Source organism: Anabrus simplex, chromosome 1 (assembly GCF_040414725.1).
Source record: "Anabrus simplex isolate iqAnaSimp1 chromosome 1, ASM4041472v1, whole genome shotgun sequence".
Classification (NCBI taxonomy): Eukaryota; Metazoa; Arthropoda; class Insecta; order Orthoptera; family Tettigoniidae; genus Anabrus; species Anabrus simplex.
In genome coordinates, this window is record NC_090265.1 from 376,760,170 (window position 1) to 376,781,718 (window position 21,549).

Below are 21,549 nucleotides of genomic sequence, written 5' to 3' on the forward strand. Positions count from 1 at the left end.
GCGGTTAACCATACTGTTGTATGAAGCACGTTTATGTGACTGTGGGTGAAAAGAGTCTTGTTTTATGGTATTAGCTGTATGTGTGGGTTTTCTATAAATCATATATGATAATGAGGAAGGTAATCTGTTATTTGTTATATCTAGAAAATTAATTGATTTGTTTGATTCTGTTTCAAGAGTGAATTTAATATGTGGATCAATTTTATTGAGGCTATTAAGAGTAGAAGCTGCATTGAAAACTCTATCATCCAGTATAACAAATGTGTCATCCACATATCTAGCCCAAAATAATACATGTTTAAAGTCGTCATTGTTATCAATGAAATTGTGTTCTAAAAAGTCTAGGTATATTTCTGCAAGGATCCCCGAGGCTGGAGAACCCATAGCCAAACCATCTTGTTGATAAATTATATTGTCGAAGATGAAGAAGTTGTTAGTAACTACTAATTTTAAGAGGGCCATAAAATCATTAATTTCAAGTTTGCTTAAGCAACTATATGTATTTAAGTTATTTTCAATAATAGGAAATAATATTTTGATATTAATACTGGGATACATATTGACAATATCGAAAGAGTGTAGAGAATGGTGTGGTTGGATTTTAAAGTTATTTAATTTCTCAACTAGTTCTATGGTGTTTTTTACAGACTTATTCGATAAAAATTTGTAATTATTCTTAAGAAATTTATGAATGAATTGTGCTATTTTGTAAAGTGGGCTGGGTCTGTAATTAATAATTGGTCGAATAGGGACGTCAGTCTTATGAATTTTAGGGAGAGATTTAGCGGTTGGTAGGCCTGGATTCATGCTTAATATTTTTGTTTTTTCATGTTCAGTAAATAAGAAAGAAGAGTTCTTAAGGGTTTGGTTTAGGAGACGTTGAATTTGTTGGGTAGGATCTTTCTTTGTTATAGAAAAGGAATTATTACTGAAGAAATTTTGGTTTTCTCGATATAATCAACTTTATCCATTATTACTGTAGTGTTACCTTTGTCAGCTTTTGTGATAATGAGGTTCTGGTCTTTAATTTTCTTTTTAAGGTTAAGAATGTGTTTACGTTCAACGAAGGGAACAGTGTTGCTATTATCATTAGATGTGTAAATCTTATTAAGTTTTCTTTTTACATCAAGTCTAATTTCGTCCTGTAGTTCTAAAGGCATTTTTTTGATAGCTAATTCAGATTCAGTGATTGTATTAAAAACACTGTTATTTTTATTTAAGTTAGGCCAGTTATGTTTAGGGCCTTTTGATAGGATTAAGTTATTATTATCATCTAGGATTGTTTTGGATAAGTTTACAACAGGGGGGTGGAACTTACTAATTATATTGTCATGATTTTTTGGTTCATTAGGTAATTTAGTAAAAGGTTTTCTTGTCGTAGAGATATTTTTGAGATTGTTAAATTTTCTGTCTAGAGTTGATTGCTTTTTGGAAAGTGTGAAGAATAATTTATCGTCTATATGGGATTGAAATAAGTCCCATTGAGCACTTGATAGTAGGCGAGTTGCTTCGAGGTGAGATTCGTAAAGACGATTGTTTAGGAAAGATTTCTTCCTATAAAGGAATTTAATTTCATTGGTTAACCAAATCTTGTTAACTTTCTTTTGTGTTATTAACAATCACAAGAATTGCGATGTCTAAAACTGGTAGGTTTAAGAAAATTGGGGGTTAAATTTTGCGCGATACACTGTTTCAGAAAATTAATATCTTCGCCTAGCTTAGCAATCTTGATTTTAAGGCCTAAATAGTTACAGGCTTTAGATTTTGCTTGGTAAGCGTTATCATTAAAAATTAAAAACTTCATGATTGTTCCGTATTGAATAGAGAAATAAGATGTACAATATTATAGGGAAGGATCCACCTTTCAATACTTCGTAGTAAGTTGAACTAAAAAGTAGTTACAACCTGTTTATTGGTACCGGTTTCAACACATTTCAAGTGTCATCATCAGCCAATTAGCGAAGATCTTAAAACAACTAATATATTGAACACCGGCAAAAAATTAACATTGTATCATATCGTAGCAATTCAGTTAATGTTTAAAACACAAAAATCACAGTCAAGAGAGTAAACAGAACATCACTATCTTGCGCAGAAAACAAATATAGTTGAAGTTATGTAAAGTCGTTGCTAGGCAGGTCTTGTAGGCATTTGTTTCTCCGGCCGAAGAGTAAAAAGTGACGTGAATGAAGTCTTAGGAAAACAGTGTAGGATTTAATTTCGTCAAATTCAAAGTGGATATATAGGTTTTAAAATAATTTGAAACGTTAAAAAAGGAATAAAGCCGAATAACAAGAACCACCACCACCACCACCACCACCACCCTCTAATAAACGTTCCCCACCCTCTTTCTCTATTTATAATTTCTTTATCAGTTACTACGGCAAGTTGTTTCGAGTTGAACCTCGTATTTCTTTCATTATTTCTTCCTATTTTTAAATATATTTTTATTTGGCTTTATTCCTTTTTTAACGTTTTAAATTATTTTAAAACCTATATATCCACTTTGAATTTGACGAAATTAAATCCTACACCGTTTTCCTAAGACTTCATTCACGTCACTTTTTACTCTTCGGCCGGAGAAACAAATGCCTACAAGACCTGCCTAGCAACGACTTTACATAACTTCAACTATATTTGTTTTCGGCGCAAGATAGTGATGTTCTGTTTACTCTCTTGACTGTGATTATTGTATTTTGAACATTAACTGAATTGCTACGATATGATACAATGTTAATTTTTTGCCGGTGTTCAATATATTAGTTGTTTTAAGATCTTCGCTAATTGGCTGATGATGACACTTGAAATGTGTTGAAACCGGTCCCAATAAACTGGTTGTAACTACTTTTTAGTTCAACTTACTACGGAGTATTGAAAGGTGGATCCTTCCCTATAATATTGTACATCTTCTTATTTCTCTATTCAATACGGAACAATCATGAAGTTTTTAACTTTAAATGATAACGCTTACCAAGCAAAATCTAAAGCCTATAACTATTTAGGCCTTAAAATCAAGATTGCTAAGCTAGGCGAAGATATTAATTTTCTGAAACAGTGTATCGCGCAAAATTTAACCCCCAATTTTCTTAAACCTACCAGTTTTAGACATCGCAATTCTTATGATTGTTCAAGAACACAAAAGAAAGTTAACAAGATTTGGTTAACCAATGAAATTAAATTCCTTTATAGGAAGAAATCTTTCCTAAATAATCGTCTTTACGAATCTCACCTCGAAGCAACTCGCCTACTATCAAGTGCTCAATGGGACTTATTTCAATCCCATATAGACGATAAATTATTCTTCACACTTTCCAAAAAGCAATCAACTCTAGACAGAAAATTTAACAATCTCAAAAATATCTCTACGACAAGGAAACCTTTTACTAAATTACCTAATGAACCAAAAAATCATGACAATATAATTAGTAAGTTCCACCCGCCTGTTGTAAACTTATCCAAAACAATCCTAGATGATAATAATAACTTAATCCTATCAAAAGGCCCTAAACATAACTGGCCTAACTTAAATAAAAATAACAGTGTTTTTAATACAATCACTGAATCTGAATTAGCTATCAAAAAATGCCTTTAGGACTACAGGACGAAATTAGACTTGTAAAAAGAAAACTTAATAAGATTTACACATCTAATGATAATAGCAACACTGTTCCCTTCGTTGAACGTAAACACATTCTTAACCTTAAAAAGAAAATTAAAGACCAGAACCTCATTATCACAAAAGCTGACAAAGGTAACACTACAGTAATAATGGATAAAGTTGATTATATCGAGAAAACCAAAAATTTCTTCAGTAATAATTCCTTTTCTATAACAAAGAAAGATCCTACCCAACAAATTCAACGTCTCCTAAAACAAACCCTTAAGAACTCTTCTTTCTTATTTACTGAACATGAAAAAACAAAATTATTAAGCATGAATCCAGGCCTACCAACCGCTAAATCTCTCCCTAAAATTCATAAGACTGACGTCCCTATTCGACCAATTATTAATTACAGACCCAGCCCACTCTACAAAATAGCACAATTCATTCATAAATTTCTTAAGAATAATTACAAATTTTTATCGAATAAGTCTGTAAAAAACACCATAGAACTAGTTGAGAAATTAAGTAACTTTAAAATCCAACCACACCATTCTCTACACTTTTTCGATATTGTCAATATGTATATCAGTATTAATATCAAAAAATTATTTCCTATTATTGAAAATAACTTAAATACATATAGTTGCTTAAGCAAACTTGAAATTAATGATTTTATGACCCTCTTAAAATTAGTAGTTACTAACAACTTCTTCATCTTCGACAATATAATTTATCAACAAGATGGTTTGACTATGGGTTCTCCAGCCTCGGGGATCCTTGCAGAAATATACCTAGACTTTTTAGAACACAATTTCATTGATAACAATGACGACTTTAAACATGTATTATTTTGGGCTAGATATGTGGATGACACATTTGTTATACTGGATGATAGTTTTCAATGCAGCTTCTACTCTTAATAGCCTCAATAAAATTGATCCACATATTAAATTCACTCTTGAAACAGAATCAAACAAATCAATTAATTTTCTAGACATAACAAATAACAGATTACCTTCCTCATTATCATATATGATTTATAGAAAACCCACACATACAGCTAATACCATAAAAACAAAAGACTCTTTTCACCCACAGTCACATAAACGTGCTTCATACAACAGTATGGTTAACCGCGCCTTCAAAATTCCGCTATCAAAGGATAACTTAAATAAAGAACTAAACATCATCCGCTCTATTGCCAAATTTAACGGTTATAATTCTTATTTTATTGAACAAATCATTAACAAATTTAGACAGCGCCCTAACACAACACTCTTAAAAGATATTCCCAAACCAGCTGCTTACACCACATTCACATTCAATACAAATACCTATAGTATAGCTAATGTCTTCAAAAAACATAATACCATGATTTCTTTTCGAACTAATAATAGAAACCTTGAATTATTACATAACTCCCACTCCTTAAATAGAACAAGTGTCTTTTCTAAATCAGGCGTATACCGTTTTAAGTGCCACAACTGTAATTCTTCTTACATAGGTCAAACTGGTCGCAACTTCAAAATTAGGTACTTTGAACACGTTAATGCAATAAAGCACAACAGATTTTCGGCAGTGGGACAACACATACATGACACAAAACATGCTTTCACTACAATAAACCAGGATATTGAAATTCTCAGCACTCTAAATAAAGGCCCTCTCCTAGACATCACCGAAAACTGTTTTATACACCTTGACCAGTTTTTCAATCCAAATCTTAATCTGAATGATATTTCTGAGAAACCCTTTTCGATTTTCTCATCTCCTTTTTAAATAACCTGAAGTCAACAAATAAGGAATCAATCTTTCACAATTTACACAATACCCTCTCATGCCACTTCCCCCTTCCGCAACACCCCCCTTGATCCTCCTTAGTTCTCCCCCCTCCCCCACCACCCAAGGGTCTCTGAACTTCGGAGCGTGGGTTGGCGACCACGGGGCCCTTAGCAGAGTCCTGGCATTGCTTCCACTTACTTGTGCCAGGCTCCTCACTTTCATCTATCTGTCCGACCTCCCTTGGTCAACTCTTGTTCCTTTCCGACCCCGACGCTTTTAGGTTTGCGAGGGCTAGGGAGTCTTTCACTTTCACGCCCTTCGTGGCCCTTGTCTTCCTTTGGCTGATATCTTCATTTTTCGAAGTATCGGATCCCTTCCATTTTTTCTTTCCTTCCCACCCTCCATCCCCCAGGGGCTCTGAACTTCGGAGCGTGGGTTGGCGACCACGGGGCCCTTAGCTGAGTCCTGGCATTGCTTCCACTTACTTGTGCCAGGCTCCTCACTTTCATCTATCCTGTCCGACCTCCGTTGGTCAACTCTTGTTCCTTTCCGACCCCGACGCTATTAGGTTTCTGAGGGCTAGGGAGTCTTTCATTTTCACGCCCTTCGTTGCCCTTGTCTTCCTTTGGCTGATATCTTCATTTTTCGAAGTATCGGATCCCTTCCATTTTTTTCTTTCCTTCCCACCCTCCATCCCCCAGGGGCTCTGAACTTCGGAGCGTGGGTTGGCGACCACGGGGTCCTTAGCTGAGTCCTGGCATTGCTTCCACTTACTTGTGCCAGGATCCTCACTTTCATCTATCCTGTCCGACCTCCCTTGGTCAACTCTTGTTCTTTTCTGACCCCGATGCTATTAGGTTTGCGAGGGCTAGGGAGTCTTTCATTTTCACGCCCTTCGTGGCCCTTGTCTTCCTTTAACCGATATCTTCATTTTTCGAAGTGTCGGTTCTCTTCCTCTTTTTTCCTCGAATTAGTGTTATATAAAGGATTGTTGCCCAATTGTATTTCCTCTAATAACAATAACCACCACCATCATCACCCTCTAATAAACGTTCCCCACCCCCTTTATCTATTTATAATTTCTTTATCAATTACTACGGCAAGTTGTTTCGAGTTGAACCTCGTATTTCTTTCATCATTTCTTCCTATTTTTTAATATATTTTTATTTGGCCTTATTCCTTTTTTAACGTTTTAAATTATTTTAAAACCTATATATCCATTTTGAATTTGACGAAATTAAATCCTACACTGTTTTCCTAAGACTTCATTCACGTCACTTTTTACTCTTCGGCCGGAGAAACAAATGCCTACAAGACCTGCCTAGCAACGACTTTACATAACTTCAACTATATTTGTTTTCGGCGCAAGATAGTGATGTTCTGTTTACTCTCTTGACTGTGATTATTGTGTTTTGAACATTAACTGAATTGCTACGATATGATACAATGTTAATTTTTTGCCTGTGTTCAATATATTAGTTGTTTTAAGATCTTCGCTAATTGGCTGATGATGACACTTGAAATGTGTTGAAACCGGTCCCAATAAACAGGTTGTAACTACTTTTTAGTTCAACTTACTACGGAGTATTGAAAGGTGGATCCTTCCCTATATTATTGTACATCTTCTTGAATAGGCTTATCGATTTTGCCATCATGGAAGTGGAGGTCAATGTCAAGGAAAGTGAGAGGGGTAGGGGAGTTCTGCCAAGTGAAATGGACACTGAAATTAGAGTTGAGGCTATGTAGGATCAAGTCATGAAGTTTTGGTTCATGGTGTCGGAGGAGAAAGGTATCCATGAACCTTCACGTGACTAGGAACTGGAGACACTTGGTAGCGAGAAAAGCCTTCTTGAGTTTTCCTTTGGAGAGATTGTCATATGAGGAGGCCATTCCGGTGCCCATGATGTGTCTGAAATCTGAAAAAAATGCCCTTTGAAGTTGAAATTAGTTGTGAGTGCTTCCTTCCTAGTCTAGCTCACCGAACACATTTGCTCTCATTTGAACTTTTTCTGTCAAGTTCCTGAGTAGTAAATTTGTTTTTCAGTACCATTTGTTCCCACGTAGCGATCAAGGTCCACTATGTGATTGCTGTCTCTATTTGATTGGTTGAAATCAGAGATGTAAACTGGCATCGCAGGTATGAACATCTATCTAGGGACAGTATAAGCTGGAGGAGGCTCGTACACAACTGCACCCGGCTTGTCGGAGCAAAGAAATGATGATGCATCGCTCTTGCCTTTATAAGATGATGCAAACAACTTTGATATTAAGATTGATCATAGTAATTACTAGCTGATGTACCCGTGCTTCGCTACGGGATTTTTCAGAAAGACTGTCTTTGTAGTTTTCCTAACTGCAGTTAACTTAGGCCATTACAAAAACGTCAGCTTGAACGTAGGTATTAAAAGCAATGTTCTCATATAAAATACTTGCTCAAATGAAAAACAGCACATTTTCTCACTTTTAACAAACAGTACTACGGTGCCGATCTAACAGTCCAAGGTTCCAGTGCTGGAATGACCAGGCCATAGACAGCCGTGAGCTCTCCTCAACCATTCTTCCGTTAAATGTACACACTGCTCATTCCAGCGAGTGCCTTCAAGTAGGGATTAAATAGCTCGAATGCTATGATGAACCAGTGCGTTACGTACCAGTAATATCAGAAAATTTATGAGCCAGAGGAATGGGATACTAAGGAAGAAAATTATCTGACTCCCCAGCTACTTCCCGCCAATATTCAGGCAGGCTGTTATACTCGGTACGACCGAGAGAGTTGGCCGTGTGGTTAGGAGCGCGCAGCTGTCACCTTGTATCCGGCAGGTAGTGGATTCGAAACCCACTGTCGACAGCCCTGAAGATGGTTTTCCGTGGTCTCCCATTTTCACACCAGGCAAATGAAAAATGAAAAACCGTAATTAACGCCAGGGGCACTTCATTTCCACTCCTAACCCTTTTCTATCCCATCGTCGTCAAAATACCTATCTGTGTCTGTGCGACGTAAAGCAAGTTTTAAAAAAACTCAGTAAACAGCCGTAATCACATCTATTCGACATGACTGGCAACAGAAGACACAAAGCATATCACAACAAACAATGGTCAGTGTAATGTTATTGTTGTTGAATGTTATGAGCTTTCTGTATTCTAGGCTTTCACGTTTAGTTTTCTTTCGACTCTGTGATAATAGGGAGTCTTACGAAATTATTTATAGCATATACTATAGTTCCTTATTCCCCGACTTTACATACTGATTTTCATTAAATTCTGTTCACCCATTTTATCGTGACTTGGCGCTGATATGGACTTAGCAACAAAAATCCAAATTCATGAATATGTATGTTATAGCCGGTACGGTACAAATGTATAAGACATAAATGATTGGAAATTTAATACTATATAACTTTGGTAATGTATTTGTCAATAGGACCACTAATAACACAGACATTTGAGAATTAAATTTTAGGCCTTCCCCTAAACTACCATTTCTCTCAGCATGAATAAGATTATTTACGGCCTAGATTGTAGCGACTTATTCCCGGACTTTACATACCAATTTTCATTAAATTCTATTCATCCATTGTCTCGTGATGCGTGTACATACATACAGGCTGACAGACAGACATAAATTATGGAAACTTAAAAAGTGCATTTCCTTGCTACTATGGACACGACCGATACAGAAATACCATCCTTTTCAAATTCTGAGCAGTGTACAGACAAAAAACTCTTATGTTATATATATATATATATATATATAGGAAACCTGTTTGCTAGGATGTACTGGAATGTAATTACTGTATAATTGTGTATTTAGTGACTTGAGGAAAGCAATGGCAAACTACCTCGCTCTTCATCTTGCCTAGTACGCCTCATTTTGATGCTGCCATTGGTTTTTGTGGTTTTCCTATAATTGCATAGCCTTTGGTGGTGCTATTTGAGGATCCAACTGGCCTCTGGGCTGATAACCTAACAGACATTTAGTGACTGCTCAAAGAAATATTTTTTTAGTTGCTTTCTTTTCTCATTTGCAAATGGTATGAATTTTTCTTTTTAGAATGGTTGATCAAGAAGAAGATAGAGAAGATAACACTTGTCATTAATGATATAAAAACAAAAGAAACATTGGAACGATGGGACTTCAAGGTACAGTACGACGAGGGCACCATGAATGGGACTGAAGAAGTTGGAAATAAAGAGCTTAGAATAATTCAGAAGGAAATACGGGATGTTCTCCGTCAGATATCTGCAACTGTCAGCTACCTCCCTCTTCTGGACACTGTGTGTAAGTTGAAAGAGTTATGTTAGTTTTACATACATTAAATTTTTAGAAATCATTAATTTAAATTAATAGAATGAAATCTTCAGTGACCCCGGATCTGTTAGAGATCATAAATAGGGCTTGGATATTTATGAAAGTAATATTTTGTTCTTTGTCTATAATAATTATTCCAACCACACAAGATAATGAATAAGGTAAATGCGTTTGAACTATACTGTAGTGTTGAGAGACTTGTTATTCGCTTTATGATGTTCAGTTTAAACTTTTATACATTTGACTAGACACATTAATTAGACACACAGTTCTAAAAGTTTTAAAAAGAGAGTAATTTCCAGTTTTCTCTCATTTCAAACCACCAAGCATGCTATGTGCAAATATATTTTGACTTTTCAAATGTTATGTGATCTGATTATCTTACTGAACTTACTCTATAGATACACATTCTCAGATATTACTTTAAAGTGAATCAAGGAAAATGCTGTATATAACTATTTAAACATGTATATTCAGAAAATTGATATGAAAACAACGAAGAATTTAGTTAATGTAAGGTATAACCATTTGATTTATAGTATATTTTGAAATGGCCAAATTTATCGTAGCCAATTTTGAGTCGGTCGTTTAAAAAGCAAAAGATATTTGGGCGATTTTTAGATCTTTAACATCTAAGCCTTAATCAAAGCATAATGTGTGTTCACTTGGTCTAGTGGAGAAGTTTCACGTATAGACTTGTCGTGTGTTGTGCCCCCTCTGATGCAGGTGGAGTGAGAGCTCGGAACTGACAGGTCCGTCTTGACAGAAAACCAAGATCAGAATGTGAAACTCTAAACTCCCTTCATAGAATATAAACCCTCCCAGTTTGCATGCGGCACCCTTCCAAAACAAGCGAACTAGTTGACCATACGTGTGGAATTTCACCAGGGCAGCGTTTGAATCTTGTTTGATGAGGGTAGAATATTCTCAGACCCTCTGGCATTTGCCAGAACATCACAAATATTCCCATGCTCTCTGATCTTCAAAACACAAGAAACACGGGTACCTTCTGATATCAGAGACACGTGAGAATGAAATAGCCAGGCCTGCTGTAGGGTGTTCAGTCTTCTTCACCAGTTTACTGCGCACAACCAGGATTCCATTTCCTTTATTATAATAATAAACTGCAGAACAAAGATTCCCTCCTTTACACATGCAACCCTATAGATAATTTGATATCCATTTTATAAACTGGTATGCTCTTTGCATTGAAATCATTGATAAGACTTCAACAAACACAGAGTGAAAGATGCAGGTCCCAAAAATAATAACAAAATGATGCATATCTAGAGTTAAATTAAATGAAACACATTTAATGTCACAAACAGAAAAGAAATCAGTCCAAGACTGGCATAAAAGAACAAATAAATAGGGATATGGGAAATCACTCACATACTGATGTTCAACAACGGTCCATCCAAAGGGAGTGTTACACAAACTCGTAATTCTTTAGTATACTTCTAGAAAGCATGGTAGAGGAATCTGTTTTGTAATATAATATTTCTCTCGCCACACAGTGAGCACAGCATTTGAGATCAGATCCCAAAGTATTTCTTTCTCGAAATAGGAAAAATAATCATCTCGAGGTACATCATCAGAATCAATACTCTCACCTTTTTGTATAACAATCCCCTCAGGGATTAAATCCCCAATAAAATCAAAGATGCCGGCGTAATCAGGACCGGCTGAAAAGAACAAACATGGAACACACAAGAATAAAGAAAGGGGTTGCCATACTAACAAGAAATAAACAAACACATAGCAGAAAGGTGTAAAAATGAGGTTAAAATCCAAAACAAACAGATAAATAGGTTAGGAAGGCCAGAAATGAAAGCAAGACAAAATGGGAACAATGATAATAATAAATAATAGCTAGGTACTGAAAAGTAGCATAGGCCCGGTAATCACACCACACTCACGCACACTCAGACACCAGCATACAAAATGTTGTTGAGTCATCAGTCCATAGACTGGTTTGCTGCAGCCCACCATGCCACCCTATCCTGTGCTAAGCTTTTCATTTCTACGTAACTATTGCATCCTACATCTGCTCTAATCTGCTTGTCATATTCATACCTTGGTCTACCCCTACTGTTCTTACCACCTACACTTCCTTCAAAAACCAACTGAACAAGTCCTGGGTGTCATAAGATGTGTCCTATCATTCTATCTCTTCTTCTCGTCAAATTTAGCCAAATCGATCTCTCACCAATTCGATTCAGTATCTCTTCATTCATGACTCGATCTATCCATCTCACCTTCAGCATTCTTCTGTAACACCACATTTCAAAACCTTCTATTCTCTTTCTTTCTGAGCTAGTTATCGTCCATGTTTCACTTCCATACAATGTCACGCTCCACACGAAAGTCTTCAAAAACATCTTTCTAATTCCTATATCAATGTTTGAAGTGAGCAAATTTCTTTTCTAAAGAAAGCTCTTCCTTGCTTGTGCTAGTCTGCATTTTATGTCCTTACTTCTGCCATTGTTAGTTATTTTACTACCCAAGTAACAATATTCATCTACTTCCTTTAAGACTTCATTTCCTAATCTAATATTTCCTGCATCACCTGCCTTCATTCGACTGCACTCCATTACTTTTGTTTTGGACTTATTTATTTTCATCTTGTACTCCTTACCCAAGACTTCATCCATACCATTCAGCAACTTCTCAAGATCTTCTGCAGTCTCAGATAAAATAACAATATCATCGGCAGATCTCAAGGTTTTGATTTCCTCTCCTTGGACTGTGAGTCCCTTTCCAAATTCGTCTTCGATTTCTTTTACTGCCTGTTCTATGTAAACATTGAAAAGAAGGGGGACAAACTGCAGCCTTGCCTCAATCCTTTCTGGATTGCTGCTTCTTTTTCAAAGCCCTCGATTCTTATCACTGCAGACTGATTTTTATACAGATTGTAGATAATTCTTCGTTCTCGGTATCAGATCCCAATCATCTTCAGAATCTTAAATAGCTTGGTCCAATCAACATTATCGAATTCCTTTTCTAGATCTACGAATGCCATGTACATGGGCTTGTCCTTCTTGATTCGATCCTTTAAGATCAGACGTAAAGTCAGAATTGCTTCACGTATTCCTACATTTCTTCTGAAGCCAGAGGTCAGAGTTTGACAGAGCTGAGAGTGACCTAAATAGGAACAAGGCACCTGGAATTGATGACATTCCCTCTGAATTACTGCCTGCCTTAGGAGAAACCAGCATGGCAAGGTTATTCCATTTAGTGTGTAAAATGTATGAGACAGGAGAAGTCCCATCCGATTTTCGGCAGAATGTTGTTATACCTATTCCCAAGAAAGCCGGTGCTGACAGGTGTGAAAACTACCGCACCATTAGATTAGTATATCATGCCTGCAAAATTTTAACACGTATTATTTACAGAAGAATGGTAAAACAAGTTGAAGCATACAAAATATAAAGTACAATAATACAGTGGCACAACACATGATGACAAGGATTGTGAAGTATAAAATGCTTTGGTCAGCAGCTCACGAGTTTGATTGGAAAGCACAGATCAGAAACCTGGATTGTCGCAAAAGAGGCATAGCATACCCAGTCCAAACAAACAACGCAAACAACCTACTGCATAACATGTATTCATATCAAGCAAAAAGACTAACATGAATCATACAGTATCAACGACAAAACAATGTAGAGCATGAACTCGAGCCAAGACATCAAAGATAAAGAAAAATTAAAGGTCTCCAACCAAACACAGCAAGCAAACCAGTCACGCACATGAACAATCGGGCCAATGCCACCTTTTACTCCTAGCTGAAATGAGCACACATAAGCAGACATGTAAAGGAAGGGAGGTGATGGAAAATAAGTCTGTAACAAGATGTAAAAGAAAACACACAAAGTGAGGGACCTTATAAACGGGCTTATTTACTACTACCTATGGCAAACCAAGAATGATAGTAACAAACATTACCTCGAGAAGTAGTAGTCATAGTTGCGACTCCAAACTCTGAGAGTCGTACAGAGTAACGTTTAAAAAAGTTTATAATACCTTCTGTAAGAGACGAAAGCCACATCACAAAACACCTTTTCCAATGTCACACTATCAAAGATCACACAATATGCAGATAAGATAGAAGAAAATGCTTTGGCGATCCTCATTGCATGAGTTACCATCTGTCTAAATAGGGATAAATTACACGTTGGGTGTAGCATTCATGATGCCAAGCAGCCATGACAGACTGACATAAGACATTGCATAAAATGCGGTATCTGAAGAATATGAAAACAAGACAAGCAGGTTACGAGGTGTGGCTCAGACTATAGGACCCTCAGCATTTTTTAGATTATTTTGAAAGGTAAATCAAATAAATTTTGTTATGTATTACGAGGGTAATCCCAAAAATAAGGTCTATTTCTTTATAAATACAGAACTCTGTTCATGTGGTTGTTGGTTACAATATTGTGAAGTGTGTTTCCCGCGCTTGCATATAAACATGCGCACGCTGAGGCACTCGGTCTTGGCTGGCAGCCGTTGGGAATGGATCTCCCGTTAGATGTTACCACCAAATGCGAAGTGCGCGCAGTTATTCGGTTTTTGAATGCAAAAGGTACTGAACCGACTGAAATCCATCGCCAATTGACGGATGTGTATGGTGAGTCGTGCAAGGATGTCAAAAATGTTCGTAAGTGGTGTAGAGAGTTTGCAGCCAGTCGGACTGAAATTCACGACGAACAAAGGAGCGGCAGACCGTTAATTTCTGTCAAGACAGTCGTGAAGGTTGAGCAAATCATGCGTGAAGATTGGCAGATCACCCTCGATGATCTCTGCACTTTGGTTCCTGAGGTTTCCTGAAGCACCACTCACATAATTTTAACAGAAAAGTTGAAATACCAGAAGGTGTACACAAGATGGGTGCCAGATGAAAGATGAGGTTCACAACTTCCTGAACAGCATGGCGGCGAGCTGGTATGACATGGGCATACAAAAACTGTTGCAGTGTCTACAAAAATGCATCGGCCGAAATGATTAGGCCTATGTAGAAAAATAGCTAAATTTTCAAAACTGTAAAATGATGTAAACCATTGTAGAAATCAACAGGTCTATGTATTTATAAAGAAATAGAAGACCTTATTTTTGAGATTATCTTCGTACTTGCCAAATGACCTTTTACTTCACTTGGCGTATATGCTGTAAGTAAACTAGTGATGATAAATTATTAGTAATGCAAAGGATCAAACGAGGCAGGAATCAAGTCCTCCTTTGAAAGGTAGGAACATATATAGGGTACAAGGACAGGTGAGAATTGGAAGAGGTACCGTATCAGTAGAAGAGACAAGGACAAACATGAAAACACAAAATGACAAGGATGATCCCCACTTCTGCTGTCTTCAAATCAGCTCTCTCCTCACGAATCGCAATTCTTCTACATCCATTTCTTCTCAACCCCTGATGAGTTTGTTCCTACTTCCCAGCTCCTTCAGAAGGTGTCATATAACCAGGTATTTCGGGCTGTGTGTGGAAAGTGTGGGATAAGAAGAAAGCTGGATAAATGCAGAAAAAGGATGAATTCAGGTAGTGAAAGACTAGGACTCTACTGTTCCTTTACTTATATTGTTGTACAATGTATGTTCCTTTGTGTATATGATTTGGTTTGTCACTCATCCGATTCTTTCCATTACATATATTAACCCATTGGGTTCCTTTTTTGCCTTTTGTGTTTTGGTCTTTGTTTCTTTGTGTTATTGGATGTTGTATTGATGACCCAAATTTTTGTCAAAATGCTGGTGGTTTTCTCATTCTGTGCATAAGATAAAAGGCTGTTTCTTCATCAACTGTACCTATAATTATATTGTAATAAACTTTGAATTGATCACTACTGCTCAAAGACCATTTCATCAATCATTTCGTCGTTTTGCCTTGAAAAACCATATGATAATATTTCAGCTTAGAACTCTTGACTAGAAAGGTTTTTTCATCTAAGGTTCAGTATTGCATGAACTATATCGAATAATTTTCGTTCTAAGTGGTATGTGTGCTACAAGTCAGTATTTCTCCAATCAACATTGTCACATAGAGGGATTTCAAGGCGCAACGACGATTTGTTCCTTTGGCTTCCTGCAGTTTTGATCTAGTTGTGAATATATGCAGTATATTGTGTGCCATTCAAGTTTAATTTACCATCTTTGTACTTTATAGGAGCTCTATGCCTATGGACTTGATTTTAGTTTCCTTCAGACCAGTCTATTTTTATGTTGTTTGGATTAGAATTGTGTTAATGATTATTTATGACCTTACAGGTGTCTTTGATGTCGTCGTGCAGACTGTTCTTGATACGGAAGTACCTCACCTTTGGGATTTAAGTTCACCCACATTCATTGCCAATGCTCAAGAAGTTCAGTTGCGTACATTTTCTACATCATTACATAGGATGGAAACTTACGTATCGTACAAAGTGGATTGAATGCCCAACTAGGCCAGTAATAGAATTAATACGGAGTATGTCAAGTACACTTTACCATATCCATGTATAACCGCAGTATTTATATTTGTAAAATGCTGGTTCCGTGTGTTAGTCATGTAATCGTTACAGAACTATACGTACAGAAAAAGTATCCATGAACAGATGATAGCTGTTTGTCACATTCTGCTTCCACTTAAAATGGGCTCATAGTTGATTCTCTGTCCTCTGAAGTGCTGCATTTGATTTTTACTATGATCTTGAACTAGTGATGTAAGAATACTCTATTTTTTAAATGAAATTTTACATTGCTGCTGTTAGCGTGTTATGCTTTATATGTTTTTATATATTTCTAATTAAATAGTTAAAACACATTTTAACAGCCTTGTCAAAGTGAATTTCTTGTTTTTAGACCTGTGTTCATTTCTTGCAAAAGTAGAACTTAATGTGAAAAAAACACATTTCTGTATACTTATCAGTTAGTAACATTATGTAGATTTGTTGTTAGTGTTTTATTTTACAGAATTAGAGGGTTATATCCTGGTGTTCGTCTCTCTTGTGTGTACGATGACCATGATATTGCTTTTCTAAGGGACCACATCCTGGATATTGGTCAGTTACGTGCATACACAGTTTGTTTCTGAAGTCAGTGTTATAGAAACAATCTTAGAAAAAAAAAAAAGATGCAATTAAGTCATTATTTCTCACAGGTAAGGCTTGGATTTTTATCCCGAGTTCTATTTACAAACTGAAGTTACACGTTTCTAGATTTTGTGAATACAGTGTTATTGTTTTTATTGGTCAGTCACATTACACAGTTAAAAAAAATTAGGGAAACATCTTTTGTAACATCTGGTATGTGAACATTGATTTGCTATATGGGGTTCCAATGGTCATACAGCATACCTTGAGACCTTAGCTACTCAGGGTATGTTGAATCGAAGTTATACTCCATCTGTAGGTGTAGCCATGCATTAAACTGTCAGGTGGTCCCTCAAAACAAAGTGAATAGCGGTGTGTCTGTGTGTTATTGTGTGGTACACAGACTACTGCTGTCATTTGAGCACGTTGTACGTAAACCAGCACGTCCCATGAGATATCTTAACGAGGTTCAAGTCGCAAGAGCTGTCACTTTGACCCAGAAAGGATGGACTTTTTGTTGTGTTGCTGTGGCTCTCAATGTGTTTCTGTCATTTATTCAACTCGTGTGGAATTGCTACAGTAAGACAGGCCAGTTCACAAGGAAGGTTGGACAAGGTTGTGGACTTATGACAACCCTACATGATGACCGATATCTGACCATCTGTGTGTTGCGGTGTCATTCAGCAACTGCCAGAGAACTGTAACAAAACCTCTGGAGGGTCACTGGAGTCAAGGTGTCTGACCAAACAGTAATGAACAGGTTAAGAGAAGTGTCCTTACAACCCAGACGTCCTGTTCGAGTGCCCCGTTTAATGCACCAACATCGCACAGCTCGCCTTCTGTTTGCCTGTACCCACGTCAAATCGCAACTTTGCCAATGGAGACCTGTGTTCACAGACGAGTCCAGATTTCCCCTGACACAGAGTGTTGGACGTCAACGTGTATGGAGACTGTGGTGTGCAGTAATTATTTTGTGTTATACACCAGGCCACAAAGATCATCATGAGACTGATCCCTTCATTCTGTACTCACAGAATGCATTGAATCTTCCCACTAGTATTTGAGGACTTATTTTGTCTATTTATATTGAAAAATACAGAAGAAGTCCGCTATAGCGAGCACGGCATATAGCGAGAACTCTGTTATAACAACGGTTTTTTTCTGTCCCTTGAAAATTTCTATATTAAATTGTGTAGTATCTGATGCATCCGTTATTACGAGCAATTAAGTGCATTATATTTCTGTTATTGATATTTATCCACTCCAGCAATTATGTTGAATGTGATCGGATGATCTTTGGTATAGTTTTCTCGCTATGTGGACTAGTGAGCGTTCTCGTCGACAATCGAAGGCAATGTCTGAATCGATTAGCAATACTCGTCAACTGGTGTTCTGTACACACGATTCGAAACGAAGGAGAACATGTTTCCATAATAAATGCACAAATAACATGGTCGAATGTAGCAGTTAACTTAAATTTAAGAATTTCATCTTATATCTGTATTGAACAGAGAACGTAAGAGAGGTAACTTAAAGGGTCCACCTTTTCAATACAAATGAATGTTATAATGGTTGTTACAACATATTTACTTGGGACTAGTTTCAACGCTGTTTGTTGTAATCTTCAGCCAAAATGTGAGAACAAGCATAGGTACATATATACAAACATACACAATACACAAAATATTGTATCATTATGCTTAAGGGGTGAGTAAAATGGGGAATAAAATAGTGAATAGATTTTTAATTACAAGTTCAGAACTTGAGAGTCATTATTGGAACAACACATAGGAAGGTGATCGTACAAACGCGGGTTAAGAACTCAACAAACATAGTTTAAAAACATACGTATAACACTTTAAAACTTTGCTGAAGTCTGAGTTGAAGTTGGTAGTCAAGGGTTCAACTTTTAAGTCACTTTTTTCATTAAATCATATCACCTATTGACTAGAAGTATAATGAATATTTTCTTTGAGTAAAGATTTTGTCGCTTTTTGACCAGAAGTACAATATTCAATTTGCATAAAATGTTCCTCTGCAAGCTTTGAAGTTCGTGTTACATCATGGCTGTGTTGCTCATGGTCTAATGTTTTAATCTTGTAACATAACGTGTGAGGTGGAGACCAAGTTCTGAACCAAGGTCCTTGGTGTTCGCAGTTCAATGCGGGACCTGCAGTATTAGAAAGGGGTATTAAAAGTTGAAAACTATGAGGAAAAAGAGGTTGGGTATAATTGAATGAGACTCGCCTTGGGCAGCAAAGCGGTGACGCGTAGTGAAGAGGAACTCTCATTTAAGCATAATGTTATAATGTTTTGTGTATTGTGTTTGTATGTATGTATGTATGTATGTATGTCCACTACGAAGGATACCTACCTTCCTTACCTATCAGCGAAATTTCATGAGATCTGTCTCTTGGGTCGTTTCGGGTTCTTCGTCACTTGCTGAGGTAAAGGTAGGATTCAGTAATTCTAATCTATCTACTTGAATGAAAGGTCTATTCATAAAATATTTGTATTTATTTTTTGAAAATTTACTGAAGAAACTAATAATTTGTAATCCATGTATAATTCGGACTCTATCTTGTCCACTTAACACCACAATCATTTTTACACAGAGGGGCCGAACGCTGGTTTGAGCCTTTAAATTAACTGCCTGATGGGCATCCTTACTATTAAATAAAGAAAGGGAAGCCTGGAAATCCTTAAATTTGGCTTCCATGTGCCATCATAATGATTCTTGATGGTTCGGCCCTCATAACATGAACTCTGAGCTCTGGGTATAATTAAGGCAGTCCAATCGGTGTGTGCCACACAGTGGTTATACAGCATGGACCCTTTTTTATCCCAATCGCATCATTTGACGACCCTAGCTCGTCATAGTTACTCGTGGCATATGAATCAAATGACGAGCTCTGCTCGCGGCGATGCACAGCTGTACATCAATCCATATAGTTCAGTCACTAACCCACAGACGCCACTTGTATGCATTCTGAGCTGAAGTTTACACATGTGGCTTCGGTTTTTTCCCTTTCACCAGGTTCTCGCACACTTCCGGAACAAGAGATAAGAGAATCTTTATTCACATAATTTCGCTCTTGTCAGTTGCCATCATGGCGTCAAGCAGATATGCTGGTGTTGATGAAGAAGGAATACGGAAGCTAATAGATAGTGTTCTAGAGAGTGATATTGAAGGCAGTGATGTTTGTGACGACGAAATAGACCCTGAAGTCCTTAGTTCGAGCACTAGCGATGCGTATAATAGTTCTGATGACACGGAAAGTGAAGCAGATAACGACGGTGTGCCGAGTCTTTCGAAACGAGCTCATACCTCGGCACAGACTAACTTGACTGACTGGAACTGGACAAAAAGTGACAATAAACCTGTTGTACATAAGTTTAGTGAATACAGTGGGGTTAGCGAAAATTTATTGAAAAAGTTTGATACGCAGCCACTTTGTTTGACAAAATATCTGTCGAGACAAATTCATATGCAGCAAAACAGTTGAGCAGTCCTGACAGAAAAAAGTTGAAAGACGATGACAAATGGTTTGAGACTACACCCGACGAAATTAGGGCATATTTTGTGTTAGTTATACTAATGTCACAAGTGCGAAAGTCAAGGATACAGTTATACTGGAGTAAAAATAGGTGTATAAACACTCCTATTTTTCGTGAAACCATGAGCAGGGGAAGATTTATTATATCACGATTTTTACATTTTGTTGACGATGAACAAGTCGATAGTAGTGACAAACTAAGAAAGATTAGGCCTATAATACAACATTTCTGCTCCAAATTTTCAGAATTTTATTTACCTTCACAAGACATTGCTCTAGATGAATGTCTAATGAAATTCAGAGGCCGCCTTTCATATGTCCAGTGTAATAGGTCTAAACGTTCTAGGTTTGGAATACAAATTTACAAAATTTGTGAATCAAGTTCTGGCTACTGTCTGTCTTTCAAAATTTATGTAGGTGATGATGTAACGGATCCAAGTCTGCCAGCAAGTACAAATGTTGTTCTCAACATGTGTGAACCCTTGTTAGGCTGAGGACATACATTGTTTTTAGATAACTGGTATTCTTCCCCAGATTTATTCAAAAGGCTACATGACAAGCAGATGAATGTAATTGGAACTGTTAGACAGAACCGAAAAGACATGCCTCGCGATATCAGTAAGACGAAACTAAAACGTGGAGAGTGTGAGACGTGGGCTGCCAACAGTATGTTGTGTGTGAAGTGGATAGATAAAAAAGATGTTTGCTTTCTCACCACTAAACACAAATCAGCTGACATGACAGGGACAGGCAAACTCAGACGAAAGAGAGGACAAACCCCGAGGGAAGTAGTGATAAAGCCCAAGTGTGGCCTTGAATATCAGAAGGGGATGGGTGGTGTTGACCTTCAGGATCAGGTTACAGCTCTGTTCCCCGTCATGCGACGCACAGTGAAAGGATATAGAAAAATATTCTTTTACCTCCTGGATATGTGTATTTTCAATTCCTTCACTGTGTATCACAAGATCGCTGCTAACAGAAAGACGGGCTACACGGACTTCCGAACTAGCATTGCGCAGCAGCTACTAGAGACTGTTCAGTTGCCGGAGTACTCGGTTCGAGGTCGACCTTCAGCGAGCACCACCCCAACCAGATTACAAGCTAAATCATGGGCCCACTTTCCCATGCGTATTCCCCCTACAGAGAAGAAATCAAAAGTCACAAGAAGGTGTGTTGTGTGCTACAGCCGGGGTAAAAGAAGCGAAAGTTGCTGGCAGTG

At 37.2% G+C, this 21,549-nt stretch overlaps 1 protein-coding gene across 1 annotated transcript in view; it reads left to right on the top strand.

Moving 5' to 3' along the window:
* Positions 1-16,511, top strand: part of mad2 (mitotic arrest deficient 2) — a 42,981-nt gene extending 26,470 nt beyond the window's left edge. The window contains exons 3-4 of the mRNA XM_067143131.2: positions 9,438-9,665; positions 15,971-16,511. Of these exons, the coding sequence (XP_066999232.1) occupies positions 9,438-9,665; positions 15,971-16,134 (392 nt within the window). The 3' untranslated portion in view covers positions 16,135-16,511. The remainder of the gene's footprint in view (positions 1-9,437; positions 9,666-15,970) is intronic.
* The last annotated feature ends 5,038 nt before the right edge of the window (positions 16,512-21,549 follow it).